We start from the raw sequence: 15,770 nt of genomic DNA on the forward strand, positions 1-15,770 counted from the left end.
GCCGGGGGCGCAGGGTCTGGAGGCTGCCCGGCAAACCGTGAAGCTGGTAGCGCTCGGGCAGCCCTTTTCGTGTGGCTGGGAGGGAGGAGGGGGAGTTAGGGCGGGGCCGGGGGTGGGAAAGGGGCGGGGCCAGGGCCCATGGAGTGTCCTCTTTTTTTATTTTTTAAATATGGTAAACCCTACTTTTGCCCTCTTGAAGGCCTTCTTATCTGGAGAAGAGAGGGGCCTGGGCCTCTCCTTTCCCCTTCTATTGATTCCACTGCAAACTGTAGTGAGTGAATCCCGCTTTGAGAGATGCCCTGTGGGGTATAATTACACAGACTCTGTTTCCCCTTCCCACTTGGTGGTCGATCAGAGGGCCCCTCTAAAGGGATTTCCCTCCAGGCAGTTGCCCCTGGTTCTTGAAGGGAGGGTCAGACCCATGTGCTCTTCACTCTTCTACCCCAATCTTTTGGTGCTAGTTGCTGCTTTTTAGACTACCAGTATCTCCTTGGCTGCTGCTACTGCTCCCATCCCCTGCTCATGTACAAACCCAAAGGATAGATATCTGTGAAAGACAGAAATGGTAGAGAGCCAGTTTGGTCTCATAATATCTTAAGTTATTAGTGTGACATGACAGAGATTGGCTTGACGCTAATTTTTAAGAATATAGATAAAAGCTGTCTTCAGTGATTTCCCTCCCCCCCCATAGCATATAATTCCTGACTCCACCTAATCTAAATGAATTTTTCTCATGAATCATAGCTACTTTTCAGTTTTTCATTAGATTTCTTTACAGAAGGTCTAATTCGCTTGTCAGACAGCGAATAATCTCTTGTGTAATATACTTTTAAAAACATTTACAAGTGTATGTTCTTCCTCAAAAGTCAATTCTATCAGAATTGCAAAAACATAACCTAAGAATGTTTTTATATTGGATATATTTTAATGATTGTAGAGAAAAGTATGCTAACAATGGTGTAATAAACCAAGTGATTTGTTTGCTTTCGTCATAGAGTCATAGTAAACATTATTCACAGTGCCACAGGATATCATTCAAAGACAATACGTTTTCTGAATGTGGCCTTTGACAGTTCTGGAGATTCTTTACTTGCTGGAGACCACCAAGGGAATATCTATGTTCTTGACTTGACTGGAAACAGGTAAACATTTCTCTTGCTGTGTGGCTCTCAGTTACTATTTTTGATAACCTATATTGTTGTCTTAGGTTTCTTGATATACATAAGTCAGTTTTTTGCAACACTTAAGACACTTGTTTCTGTTTGTTAAACGGGGTTTGTTTTGACTGGGACTGGTTGGGAGGGGAAGATTGCATGAAATTTTCTTTCACAAGGTAAAGTATGTTCAAACTGATTAGCATATTTAGTTCATTGGACACTGAGTTGAAGTGTTTCTGACTATATTAGGCTGTGGTTGGTTTTTCTTTTGTTTTTTAAATAGATTCAGGCTTGTTCAGCGAACAATGCAGGCTTGCACTGCTTTGGCGTTTAATCTTCGCAGGAAGACTGAATATCTTGTGGCTTTGGCAGATTATTCCATTAAATGCTTTGATACAGGTAAGACACATTTGAAAATCTGACTAGAAAAATACGAATAGTTTGATTTTCATAGCAAATCCATATCACAATTAATCAAGCATAATAATTAGTTATTTCTGATCTGACTAGTAGTTAAATGGCTAACAATATTGGCAATCCATTGTTCAGAAGTTAATCTTCAGAGATAATGTTACTTTCCCCCCATTTAAGAAGTGCATTCTTACTGCTACTGTTTCAGACAATCTGGATTTAGACTCTTTTAATTAAGTAGTGGAAACCAACCAGATATCATTCTGGATTTTGGTATTCTTCCACCAGTATAATTGCTGAGGATTGTAACCAACTGTAGAACTAAATAGCTACTAATAAGGTTATAAAGAAGTATATTCCTTGAAAATCTAGTTTACAAAATGGTGAAATAGAAGTAGGCATTCATCTTGCCAGAGCTCTGAAGTCCTTCCCTCTCTTTTTTCCTTTCAATATGTATGCACACACAACTAAGACCAAATTAAGTCTTTGGATGCATTTACACAAATCTTATTGACTGGTCCAAAGACAGCTGGCTGTTCACATGGTGCTGACTCTTTTTTTTCCAGTGTGATTTGGCAGTACAAAACAAGTTTTCAAATAGCTTAAATGCTTTACTATGTGAGTAATTGATGTAGTTGCCACAAATATATTATCCAGTTGCCAGTGGGAGGGAAGGTGGTAATGCAATCATGAATGGGAGAGAAGATGGTCTGAGACAATCGCTCTAAAAGGTGGTCAACAGTATGAAAATGTGTTAAACTCCCATGCCTAAAAAATTAATCAGGATGTTGCATCAGAATATAGAGGTTCCTATGGTCATAGCCTGCTGTTCATTAAACCAACCTTCCTTGTATGTATAAATAGTAACTCACTCATTTCACCCACAAGTTAAAACAAGTGTTTGAACCTTCAAACTATGTTGTTTTTTGGAGGGAGGGGGTGTGGTTGAACATTAACGTTCCCACTGGCAAAGTCTGCCTAGGAGGCATCTCCAGCTTGTTTGTTGGGCTCCGTTCACAACTTTTAAGACTGATCACTGAAGACAGATTAAACAAGTCTATGCAAGATAGCTGTAGAAGAATAACTTATGAAATCCATTACTTCCCACTGATCAGCAGAATGTTTTTTCCCATAGTGTGTAGGAATTACATAAAGGACAACTCACTTGTTCCTCATTTGTTCAATAGTGATGATAAATAAAGGTACATTAGGCATTCTCAAGAGACCACACCCTTCATATTGTTTGTACTGAAAAATACTAGGACTTGTTGTTTCACTTTGCATAACTTTTTAATCAATTTCATTTACACTGTAGACACCAAGGAGCTAGTTAGTTGGATGAGGGGACATGATTCTTCAATATCTTCAATCTCCGTCCATGGTTCGGGCAGATATGCCATTACTACATCCACTGATACAGCACAATTCTGGGATCTCGATACCTTCCAAAGAAAAAGAAAGTTGAATGTCCGCCAATCTGTGGGTATTCAAAAGGTCAGTAAAGAGTCATTAAACAAAGGGTATATAAACATACCTGTGAATACAACTACATACTAAAATCAAGAGTACTTAAAAATATTCTTTTAAAAAAATAGATCAATCTTTTCTTTGTCCTCTAACCATCTCACCATTGTCATCAGATCTCACAAGATAAGGTTATGGGACAGTAGTTGTGGAGATCTGCAGGGAACACCTAATCACTGCATAAAGTAGTAATGTTTCATCAGTATTGAAGCAACATCAGAGCACAGTGCTCGAGGGCACTATGCTGCAGGAGATTATTTTGAAAGACTGTGCCTTAAGACGGAGGTCCTCACCACTTGCGGCCATTGAAAACCCATGACACTTTTTCTAAAGTGTAGGGCTGTTAACTCCGGTTTCTTTACTGGATTCTAGCTAGGGCTATTATATTCTGAAAGTCACCCTGTAGCTTCAATTAGAGATAGATCTTTCACTTTCTGTCCTAAAACTGTTGTGTAGTGAGCAGTGTTCAAATAATTGTCATGTTTATCCCAGAGGTGCCTGCACTTCATTAGGGGATGAATTTGATATATCCCTTGTCAATCAGCAAGTGATTGTAGTGTATTCCACATTTAGCATATGTGAGTGGGTAAAGTTTTCTGCCAATAGCTTTTGGAATTTGGTAGAATCCATGAGTTTCCATGTTGAAATAAACCATTAAACCAACAAAATAAAAAATAATTATGTAAACTTTGAATGAAAATTTACCATGTTGAGTGCAGATATATAATAAAATAATGTAACAATGCAATACAAAGATAATGGGGCTGAGCTGAAAGCCCTTGAAGTCAATGAATGCTTTCCTGTTGATTTCAGTAGGACTTGAATCAGACTTAGTATAAGGAAATTCTCTGAAGAATGGGTCTTAGGTCTCTTGTGGGTTATGCTGTCCCTTCAGTAGAATTATTTCTCTGTATTTGATTATCTGTTATTGTTGTATTACAAATTATCAACCATGTAGTATTAGGTATATACAAATTTTGAGAATGCTAAATGAAGCTTCTATTTTAAAATACCAGCTCAGCTGGATTTCAGGAACTTGTCTTTGTCATTGTAGTCTGTGTATGTATTGTGGAAACTTTAGATAACTATTATTTTTACTCACACTCATATTACAATGGCCACTATGTATTACAGAAATTAACATGAATTGTTTAATTGAAATGGCACAGATGAGACCCACCTCACCATCTGCCATTCCTTTCCATGAATGAGATAATTGCCTTCAGTCTGAGGTCCAAATTAAGGAAAAGCCAGGGTGATTAATGTTGCACTGCATCCTAAACATAAGGTAAACTTGGACTTCAGCTGCCTAACCTGGTCACTGATAAAACAAACACTATGTGTGCTGAGAGGATTTTACTAAAATCCCAAACTAGTGCCTCTCCTTTCTAAAGGTGATAAATTCATACAGCCCCTAATGTAAAGTATCTTCTCATCAGAAAGCTGCGTGATTCAGTGGATAGGGCACTGAATTGGGAGTCAGGAGAACTTGGTTCTGTTCTTGGCTCTGCCATTCATTTGCTGTGTGTCCTTAGGTTAAGTGATTTGTCTATCTGAGCCTCAGTTTCCCATCTTTAAAGTAGGGATAATTATGTTTACCCCCATTTAGTGCGTTAAGAGGTATGGCTAAGAAGTGCTGATATTATTATTAGAGTATGACTGGGGACACTGACTGTAAAGTTACATTCTGATTTACTTCCTGACCCATCTTGATGGTTTTGCACCAGTCCCAGCAGTGCACAGCTAGGATCCTAGTAAGATCTATATCACCTATGCTCAAAAAGTGCAGGAGCAAAAGCTAATGAATGAGACAAAAAGCACCTCATGATGTTGGTAGGTGAAGAGAGGCAGTTTTATTTCGGAGAGGAAGAAAAGAGATGAAAGGGGACATTTTGTTCTGTCCCTTCTCCCAGAGTGTCAAACTGCCATTTCAGCATTATTTTGTGGCCCTTTTTAACACACTTTTTAGAGTAAAACAAAACCAGGAAACAAACAGAATATGCCAATTCGTTAAAATAAAAGAACAGCAACTTTCAACTTGCTTTAGGCCAGAAACTGCTGCTGGATTCATAGTCATAGGATTTTTAAAGGATTTTCATAGTAGTAGGATTTTAAAAATTGTAAATTTCATGATTTCAGATATTTAAATCTGAAATATCATGTTGTTGTAACTGTAGGAGTCCTGACCCAAAAGTGGGATTTGGGGGGGTCGCAAGATTATTGTAGGGGGGTTGCAGTATTACCACCCTACTTCTGCGCTACTGCTGGTGACGGTGCTGCCTTCAGAGCTGAGTGACCAGAGAGCTGCGGCTGCTGGCTAGGAGCCCAACTCTGACGGCAGTGCTGCCGCCAGCACCAGCGCAGAAGTAAGGATGGCATGGTATGATATTGCCACCTTTACTTTTATGCTGCTGCCTTCAGAGCTGGGCCCTGGGCCAGCAGCCACCACTCTCCGGACACCCAGCTCTGAAGGCACTGCAGAAGTAAGGGTGGCAATACTGTAACCCCCCTACAATAACCTTGCGACCCTCACCTCTGCGGCCCTCTTTTGAGTCAGGACCCCAGTTTGAGAAACGCTGGTCTCCCCCATGAAATCTATCTAGTATAGGATAAAAGTACACAAAAGACCAGATTTCACAGGGGAGACCAGGTTTCACAGTCCGTGACGCGATTTTCACGACCGTGAATTTGGTAGGGCCCTACTTACTGCTATATTATTCTGATATTTCTGAAGTTCAAATGTAATATTTCTTTTTTTTATAAGGCAACTAGCCTGAAAATTATTCTATTTTTTTTTTCCTTTTTCGTATTAATTCTTTCAGGTTTTCTTTCTTCCACTAAGCAACACCATCCTCAGCTGTTTCAAAGATAATTCTATCTTTGCATGGGAATGTGATACTCTTCAATGTAAATACCAGTTGCCAACTCCAATAGAAGGTTCTATGTTGCATTATAAAGTCTTTGCCGTTACCAGGTAAATTGCTACTTAAATACTCAGAAAATATTACAAAATTCTTAGCAGATAACACAGATTTTTCTCTCCTTTTTCTAAAATGTTTTGCACAAGTGTTGAGCTGTAGTTTTTCACCTCTAAACTAGATACCAAAGTTATTTTTAACAGAAGTCAAAATGTTAGTCTGAGATTTTTTTCCCCCCTCAAAAAAGTATTTAGGTTTTCATACAGAAAAGAAAAGCAGACTAATCACTCTCTCCAACAATCTCTGTGCAGGGCTGCACAGTCCAATAAAGGTGAGGAGTTAACAGAAAACACTTTTGGTACCAGCTCTAAGTGTATTCAGTACAAAGAAGAAAAATGAACTCAGAAGTGCATGAGTCAATCATGTCCGCTTCAGGCTATCTCAATTTGCATGCCAGCAAAGAAAAGATATTGCAGCCAAAATTACTTATGAAGATAAGCAATTACAGCAATATTGCCATTGCTGAGAATAGTGAGGTAGCTGGAGCAGTGATCCAAACTTTTACTACTATTAATAGGAAGTCTTTTATAAAACATTTTAAAAAGGTGCACAACAGTAATATTCCATTGATAACACTTGTTTGGTTTTAGTTTGTACTAAATGAGTTAATGTTTCCCCATCCTTATCCAGCAACTTACTTAAGCTATTTTATAAACCCATAAAGGATATCACTCTCTGCCACTTGATCATGTTATTTTGTCTGAACAATCAAAGATTTTTAACTGAAGATGAATCAAAGCCCACAACTTTGGAATCTCAACTTCCCCAAAGTTCTTTAGTGATCAGTGGTAGCATTTTGAACCCATCTGTAGATTGCACTGTTCCTTGCTGAGAACAGCAGCACCTCTTTGTACTGCAAACCCATGACCACTGGGAAAAAAAGATCTCTCTTTTAATTTACACTGAAAATGAAGTTTATAAATATCCATTACAAAACCTGCTTTTTATTTCATTTGAGAGCTGTTTCAACATTATATGCTTGCAACACAATACAACAGAAATTATGATCTTCAGCAGTGATGATTTGCGAGCATGGAAGATAATATGTGGCCCTACAATTGTAACTAGCAGTAGATTAGATTGGTCTGATACAAACTTAGTCCTGTTTCTGATGCAGAGATGGCCGGGTGCTAGTAACAGGAGGAAAATCGAATCATCTTCACTTGTGGTGTCTGGAGTCAAAACAGCTGTTAAGAATAATCCAGATGCCTACAAAAGTACGAGCTGTTCGCCATCTGGAATTCCTTCCTGATAGTTTTGATGGTGGTTCTAATCAGGTCAGTTGTATAGGAAGTTTAAGAACAAAATCACGTGGTTTCTTAACTGAAATCACATACTTTCTGAGATTTGCTTTTCTTATGCAATCTATACTATATGCAGGAAAGTTACTACATTAAATATTTGCTCTATTGCTGCTTCAATTTTTTTTATTTCAGAATTTTGATTTCATTCTTTTCTTTTCTGTTTTGCATTAGGACTAATTTATAGAAGTCTCCTTTATTTCTAGGTTCTTGGAGTGCTAAGTCAAGATAATATTATGAGATTTATCAATATACAGACGTGCAAACATCTGTTTGACATTGGGAATCATGAGGAGGGAATCAGCACAGCAGCTATTAGCCCAAATGGACGGTACATTGCATCAGTAATGCAAAATGGTAGCCTCAACATATACAGTGTCCAGGCTTTAACGCAGGAAGTAAATAAGGTAGTTATAAGTAAAGTAAATCACAAAAACAGCATTAAGATACCAATAAAAATCAGTCTCACCCACCCACCCAAAAATTCAGTACTGAAAATACAATTTGTCCTTGTGTCATTGACTCTCATACGTTGTAGCTATGTAATATAGGATGCAAGATAAACAACATAGGGATTATAGACCTCATTTTGTGGTTACTCCAGTCTGTTAGGCAAATTTTGTTTTAAAAATATTTAATCATGTTCTATCTTCCAGTTTTTCTGTTCTTCTCACAGCAATTTAGGCTGTGCACACCTTTTTATCAGCTTGGCTTTGATCATACAGTTTTTTGTCCATTTCCTTCTTGGAAATACTGTACCATGCAACAGATATTGTTTTATCTGCAGACACAAATGAGCTTTGTAATGCTGTATTTGTCAAGAAGTATTCCCAGTTTATTCATCAGGTCTTGGAAGCCATGATTATAAAACAATCATATAGCTAGTCCCTTATGTAAATAATACATATTATAAAGACAAGGTTTTTATTTTACTATGAAAATAACTTCTGTAGGGAGACATGGGGGGGAAGGGGAAGAGACACTTTTCTAAATCCAGAATTCTATATATCATAAATCATCACACACTAAAAGTAAGCATATAAGGTTTACTGTGTAATAAGGAGTTGAGCACAGGCCTTCAAGTCAGGTGACCTGATTTCCATTCCCAACTTAAATGCTGTTTGTGTGTAGGACTTTTGGGCAATTTACTTAACTGCTTTGTTACTCATTTTTCCTCATATTTAACATGGAAATATTACACATTATACATGGGTCTTGTGAGAATTAGCTAATGTTTGTATAGCACTCTGAAGTGCAAAGTAGTATAGTAACATTCAAGTTCACACTGAAGGAATTTATTTTAAACACAGAACAATACTTGTATGTTAGTCAAACCACATACTAGTGTGCATCCTTGTACATCTAATTCAGAAGATACATTGTTTCTGGTTGAGTCAACATTTGAAAATCACGATTAAGATAGAACCTACATAAATTTGCTTGTAACATACCTCATTAAGTGTGTTTAACTTTCATTCACTTATCACATCTTTTTGGATTTTGGTTTTGGTTTACACTGTGTGTCTCATCAAGTCATGTTTTATAACACAAACATCTTTCAACATGTATAATCTAAAGTGTGCTCATTATAAAGGTGGGTATTGTAAAATGTTCTTTCTTACAGTGTCATAAGATGTTAATTGTATCATTCTTATTTGATGCTAGCCACCACCACCCTTGGTTAAAGTAGTTGAAGATTTGTCAAAAGGCAAGTTGGGAGCAAGTAAACTTACAATGAGAGTAACATCAGGAAGGTCAGAGAGGCCTTGGAAATCGAGAGGAAGTAAAACTCAAACTAGAGTGCTAAAACCACAAGTGAACACTTCACTTGAAAATAAAGAGGTGAGAGCAAATTGTAAATACTGTAAATGTTTCTCTTCTCTATCTGTAGCATTTGATTTTCATTGCCAAAGCAACTCTCCATTGACTATTTCCCCAACAATTTACTTTTCTACATCCAAATGTTTGCTAAATCTTTAATCTGGCCAATGTACTGTTTGCACCTGTTACCTTCCTCACATATCTTTGCTGTAGAGCTTTGTTATTCTAATTTGTTAACTTTACTTCTAAACTGTTTCCCAAGGCTTTCACTTGGTTTATGGTTATCTATATATTTCATGATTGTTACTCTCTGATACCACTGTTTATTTTCTTCATCCAATTACCTTGCTAATTCTCCTCAATTCTTATCTTAAATGACATGTATCCTCCTTACAATAATATTAATTACAGCAAAAGGCATTCATTGCTGATTTGTTTATTTATATGTAAGCTTAAAACTTATGGTTATATCCTGACTTTACTGGTAAATTAATCATATATATTTTTAGTCATTTAGGGCAGTGGCTCTCAATCTTTCCAGACTACTGGACCCCTTTCAGGAGTCTGATTTGTCTTGCGTACCCCCAAGTTTCACCTCACTTAAAAACTACTTGCTTACAAAATCAGACATAAAAATTAAAAAGTGTCACAGCACACTATTACTGACAAATTGCTTACGTTCTCATTTTTACCATTGTATGAAATTGTAAGAGGAGAGTATAATGCAGGCCACTGGTCCAACAAGCAGACTTTGCCCCATACACTAGAGTTGGATGAGAATTTGATATTATATTATAAAATAAATCAATTGGAATATAAATATTGGATTTACATTTTAGTATATAGAGCAGTATACACAAGTCATTGTATGAAATTTTAGTTTGAACTGACTTTGCTAGTGCTTTTTGTGTAGCCTGTTGTAAAACTAGGCAAATACCTACATGAGTTGATGTACCCCCCTGAAAGACCCCAGGGGTAGACATATCCCTGGTTGAGAACCACTGATTTAGGGTCTGATCCAACTCCCACTGAAATCAGTGGGAGTCTTTCCATTGAGTTCTCTAGGTATTGAATCAAGCATTTAATTTATATTTTGCTGCAAAATGCCTAGAATACTGTGGCAGGTACTACTATAAATAAAATTATTGCTATAGTAGGTGTTACTAGTGGCTGATATACTTAAGATTGAATTCCGATTTCCATTAGGGGACTGGATTAGATGACCTCTCAAAGTCCCTTCCAGTCCTATGGTTATAGCCTCTCTCTTTCATTTGCTTATAATTTTCTCAAAACATGATTTTGTACTAAAATTTTCAGTGCTTTTTCTCAACCCAAAGTGATATTTTTTAAAGTCTTAGCAGAGTAGGTTCTATCATTTTAAAAATGAACTTGATTATAAGTACTTCCCCTATATGATCTGACTAGAAATTTTACACTTAGATATACAAACCGTTGAAGCTAGAAACCTATATTTAGTTTGAGCCTTAGGGAAACTTAAATAAAAAAAAAAAAAAGGTCAAGATTAACGGAAATTGATTCAGTATTTTTTAAAGTAATCAATGCTTTCAAGTAATAGTACTTCACATTTCCTGGCACCTTTGATGTGAAGATCTCAAACCACTTAAACAAGTAAGCTTCAGAGCCCCCCTGTTTCCCTGGGATATGTGACTGTTCACCAGATGGGTTTACTGACATACAAAGAGGTCAAACTGATACAGGGAGGATCCATTTTCATTAGGTATGTTGTGATTTTTTGTTTATCGTAGCGCCTAAAGATTGGTATAGGGCAGTTACTCAACAAATCTAAATAAATACATTACTGCCAAAAGCCACATGGTGAATCAGTGGCAGAGCTGGGATTAGAAGTCAGGGTCCTGACACCCAGTCCTGGGTTCTGACCATTATAAATACACATTTAAAAAACAAAACCACATGACCCCTACCAACCATGTCCACTAACTCAATGAATCAGAAATAGATATTATAGGGACAAAAACACTATTTCAAATTACTGTTTGTTTCCTATTTTGTAGAACGAGTTGCCAGATGGATTAAACAAGAAACGTCTACAAGCCTTACTGAAAGGATTTGGAGAATATCCAGCAAAATACAGGTGGGTGTGGGTGTGCACATGCATGCAAATTTAAAATCTCTTTTGCTGTACTGATTTAACAAAGGGAATTTTCTTTGCTAAATCTACATTTTACTTGCAGGATGTTTGTTTGGCGTGCCTTACTACAACTTCCTGAAAACCACTTAGCATTTAGTAGCCTAATAGATAAAGGTATCCATTCTGCATTTGTGCACCTAAAGGACGAATACCCCATGAAAAGTAGAAAACTGTTGAGAGTCTTACAAAGGTAAATTTATGTGAACGTTCACTGATGTTAAACCATCTGACTGGGACAATCTCTGGGGAAGGTTGGTTTATTTTGCAAAAATTAAGCCCCACATAAAGTAGTACCTTCTTATTACACCAAAGTTTTTCTTATTTAGCAGTTTTCTGGTTGGTATGTTTTATGACTATAGATGCTTTCAGTTTATAAAATATTTTCTGTTACTTCTACAAGAGAGTTAATTGTCCCCTAGTCTTCTGCCTAGTTGTTCATAGAATGCCACAGTGTTTCTTGCTATACTTCAGTGCTGTTTAAAATCATAAACTTCAGATGCCTTATCACATTTTTGTGCTGTGATAACCAAGCATGATTCTCTTCCTCTGTACAGATATTTTCTAAGTACTTGTTTGTCTTCGTATACAGGACCTTATCTGCTTTAGCTCACTGGTCTGCTATCTTTGGTGAGACACCATACATACCTCTGCTAGCATTCCCATTTGTAAAATTATTCCAGAACAACCAGCTGATCTGCTTTGAAGTTGTTGCTACTGTAATAGGTATGCAAGGATTTTTACCACACACTTAACTTATTTAGTTTCCCCAAATTTGCCTTGCTTGAAATAAAGTGGTGTGCATGGATTCTCTTATAGGTCACTGAGGAGTTTATGTACTGTTTTAAAATGTATAAAAGGCATCCACCAGGAAGTATGATAAAATGTAGCTGTTGCAAAAAAAAAAATCATAGCTAACAAACACAATTTAACTTCCTTATATTGACTTTTAACAGGCATCTTTATCAATTTATCTTATCAGTATCTTTTAAGTCTAATCAGTAAAAGAACACTTGTCCAATACAATTTTGTTGTCGTGTTAATCTTTTAAATTCTGGCTTGAGACCTGGCGTGACCGTAGTCAAAAGAAATACCTCTGTCTCAGTTTAAAATATTTATTGTACTAAGCTGGAGTTATCACTTGATTAGGACAGCTAGCATTTAGTAGCTTGGTTTCTGAAGAAAAATAGTAAATTTAAAGTATCTTGCACTGAAATTAGTCATTGTAGCTGCTGCAAAGTGCACACATAGCATAGAGTTACCTTGCATAAAAACCTATTTTGCAAAATACATAGTTTGGTTGCAAAATAAGTATCCAGATTTGGTCCTAACAGGTTAAAAATATTTTGATGCTCAGTGACCCAGCCATAAGAGCCCATTACAATGGGATTAAAAAGAGCATCTTTGAATTAAGAATATAAGAATGACCATACTGGGTCAGACCAATGGTCCATCTACCCCAGTATCCTTTATTCTGACAGTGGCTAATGCCAGATGCTGCAGAGGGAATGAACAGAACATGCAATTTTGAGTGATCCATCCCCTGTCATCTAGTCCCGACTTGTGGCAGTTGGAGTTTAGGGACACCTGGGCATGAGGTTGCATCCCTGACCATCTTGGCTAATAGCCATTGATTGACCTGTCCTCCATGAACTCATCTAATTCTTTTTGGAACCATGTTATACTTTTGGCCTTCACAACATTCCATGACAGCGAGTTCCATAGGTTGACCATGCGTTGTGTGAAGAAGTAAATATATACATTTAATAACAGACATATGTGTAATAGAGATATTAACAGATATTATAAAACTAAACCTCTGTTTAGTGGGTCTGCAGATTATAGAACATTGAATTTGTAAGTACTGTAATGTAAGTATCTGAGTCAAAGTGGAAGGAACATCATTTGAAAAGTAAGATGATTTCAGTAGTGTGCCATCCGTCAGTGTCAGAGGGATTAAGCTACAAGTGGTTTGTTTTATTCCTTTTGTAGTTAATTGGTGTCAACACTGGTTTGAGTATTTTCCTAATCCTCCAGTCAATGTCCTTAGTATGGTGGAAAATATCTTGGCACATCATGACAAGGAATTGCTTCAACATTTAATAAACTGCAATGTGACTTCACAGGTAAAACTCCAACCTAGCTTCCTAGTTTATATATAACTGTTCATAAATGGCAGTGTTCAAATGCCTCATTTTAGTTTAAACCTTTATTTGCTCATTAAATGAATTCAGAGTAAAATGTGTACTTATAGGAGTATAAAGAACATATGATCATTTGCCTGCAGCTTAGCCTGTTGCATTACATCATGTGTCTCCTTATACATGCTTTAGTAGGACTTAAAGTTGCCCTTTCTTGCAATCATATAGATTCAGAAATCTATCAGGGAAAATTATAAATCATTTTTTTATATAATTTTATCTTGGTTTTTAAAATACACACAACTGTAGTGACTGAATTCAGTAAACAGGTACAGTAACATAAAACCAAATATTCAATTAAGCTAAAATATACAGTTAATTTATATATTACTAATTATTTAGTTACTAAGAATAATTCTAATTTGAAAAATCATACATCTGTCTTTGAGTAAATGAAAGGAAAGAAAGTAAGAATGAGAGAGGTAAGAAATATATTTATGTAAACCACATCTAGTTCATCAGCTGCATATGGTGGGGACCTTATTATGTATCTTTTGGTATAGTTCCAATGTGCTATGTATTTACAAATAGATAAAATCTCAACATCAGATAGGAAAGGTCCCCCTACACATTCAGATTTGTCTTCCTTTGTAATATTTCTATGATGGGAACTGAGAAGCTCTACTAATGGATTATTTTATTAATTTTCCCAATTAATTTAGCTATATGCCTGGCCTCTTCTAGAAACATTGTTCTCTGAGGTTCTAACAAGAGAAGAATGGCTGAAAGTGTTTGATAATATCTTTTCCAACCATCCTTCATACTTTCTCATGATGGTTGCTGCCTATATCATATGTTCCAGAGCTCCTTTGCTTCACTGTAATCAAACAGAGGACTTTGAGGTAAACACCTTACTATGTAAGTCAGAGCCTTGCTACCTATATTAGGTAGGTTCAGAAAAGTTTCGTGTATAATATTTATTTTTAGAGAGCTTAAAAAGAAAAGTTACAGTTGAATGTTAGTTATACTGTGCCTGTTTGAGCAATGTCCTCTAGTGTCTGATATATTCACTGTGAAATGAATAAAATATTAATCAATTTACTGCACTTGGTTGTATGGGCAGAGAGGAGTATAAAGAAACTTAAGACCTTGCAGAAATTCTTTTGTTGCCAAGGAAAATGTTTTTTAAATATGGAAAATTCATTACCCATTAAACTACTCTTTGTTTTCTGGTTCTCTTTCTGGACTCAGGATTGACATCTGTATGTTAGGACAATATAAAGTGGTTCTGGCATTTTGATGCTTCATTATTTTGCCTTCTAAAATGCAAGCACAGTAAGGCAGTCTTGGTTGATTTCCCCTCAACTAAAATGAAAATATTTTATTGTACTTCTAAGTTATGGAGAGCATTGGGGAAAGAAAAGCATTCTTTATATGGAAAAATCTCCATTTGCAAATATTAGGGCCTAATTTTGCAGACGCACATGTGAGTAATCGATTACTCATCTGGGTAAAATTATTCTCATGTGTATTGCAGAATTGAGGCCATAACTCATGAGCAGAGTTGAAAGCACTTCTAATCCTTCTCTCACTCAGTATGGCAAAAAGATATTTACATACGGGAGAGAGGGCAGACTAACATTCCTAGCATTTGGAGTAAAGGGAGTGAAGCAGAGGTAGTTCTTTCAGGATTTAGTGGTTTGGGTTAAGTCAATTGAGCCATTATTTATTTATGTATTATATTAACTAGTGGTGCCAGGATGACAACATTTTCTTTTAATCAGCTTTTAGCATACAGAATTAACTAATACGTTTACATACCTATTGGGAAAGCATAGTAACTTGTTCAACTTTTTGTAGGATTTAAAGTGAAAACTTTTTCTTACAGTATTTCTTCCATCATCGGAACAATCTGGATATTAATGTTGTGATTAAAGAAGCCTATCATCTTATGGAAGCTACCCCAGCAGACATCCATCCACAACGTATGCTTGATGACTTCATACCACTCACAAAGGGCCAGTACCCAGTATTTAATAAATACCCCAGGTTTATTGTGGATTATCAGACTCAGGAGCGAGAGAGGATCAGACAGGATGAAATAGAATACTTACGAGAAAGGTATTCATGGGAAAATAGAAGGAAACCTTAAAATTGGGAGAGGGGGTAGATATCTATTGGATTTACTGGAAAAATAGAGCGATGAGGGTTGCCAACTTTCTAATCGCACAAAACCGAACACCTTTGCCCTGCCCCGAGGCCCCACCCCT

At 36.6% G+C, this 15,770-nt stretch overlaps 1 protein-coding gene across 6 annotated transcripts in view; it reads left to right on the forward strand.

The window, feature by feature from the left end:
* The window catches only part of TBC1D31 (TBC1 domain family member 31), a 38,941-nt gene that overhangs the window by 3,455 nt on the left and 19,716 nt on the right, over window positions 1-15,770 (forward strand). For 3 of the 6 annotated variants that reach the window (XM_029914078.1, XM_029914080.1, XM_029914081.1), the window contains exons 1-12: window positions 1,442-1,556; window positions 2,884-3,062; window positions 5,915-6,066; window positions 7,188-7,347; window positions 7,578-7,778; window positions 9,037-9,213; window positions 11,226-11,305; window positions 11,406-11,552; window positions 11,952-12,085; window positions 13,352-13,485; window positions 14,223-14,402; window positions 15,389-15,621. In XM_029914078.1, coding sequence (XP_029769938.1) covers window positions 1,463-1,556; window positions 2,884-3,062; window positions 5,915-6,066; window positions 7,188-7,347; window positions 7,578-7,778; window positions 9,037-9,213; window positions 11,226-11,305; window positions 11,406-11,552; window positions 11,952-12,085; window positions 13,352-13,485; window positions 14,223-14,402; window positions 15,389-15,621 — 1,871 coding nt within the window. In that variant the 5' untranslated portion in view covers window positions 1,442-1,462. Of the gene's footprint in view, window positions 1-995; window positions 1,143-1,440; window positions 1,557-2,883; window positions 3,063-4,300; window positions 4,381-5,914; window positions 6,067-7,187; window positions 7,348-7,577; window positions 7,779-9,036; window positions 9,214-11,225; window positions 11,306-11,405; window positions 11,553-11,951; window positions 12,086-13,351; window positions 13,486-14,222; window positions 14,403-15,388; window positions 15,622-15,770 lie in introns of those variants that run through there. The other 3 variants (XM_026646274.1, XM_029914082.1, XM_026646304.1) reach the window with 3 other exon arrangements.

This window comes from Terrapene carolina, unplaced genomic scaffold, assembly GCF_002925995.2.
Source record: "Terrapene carolina triunguis isolate 2854851 unplaced genomic scaffold, T_m_triunguis-2.0 Scaffold58, whole genome shotgun sequence".
Lineage (NCBI taxonomy): Eukaryota > Metazoa > Chordata > Testudines > Emydidae > Terrapene > Terrapene triunguis.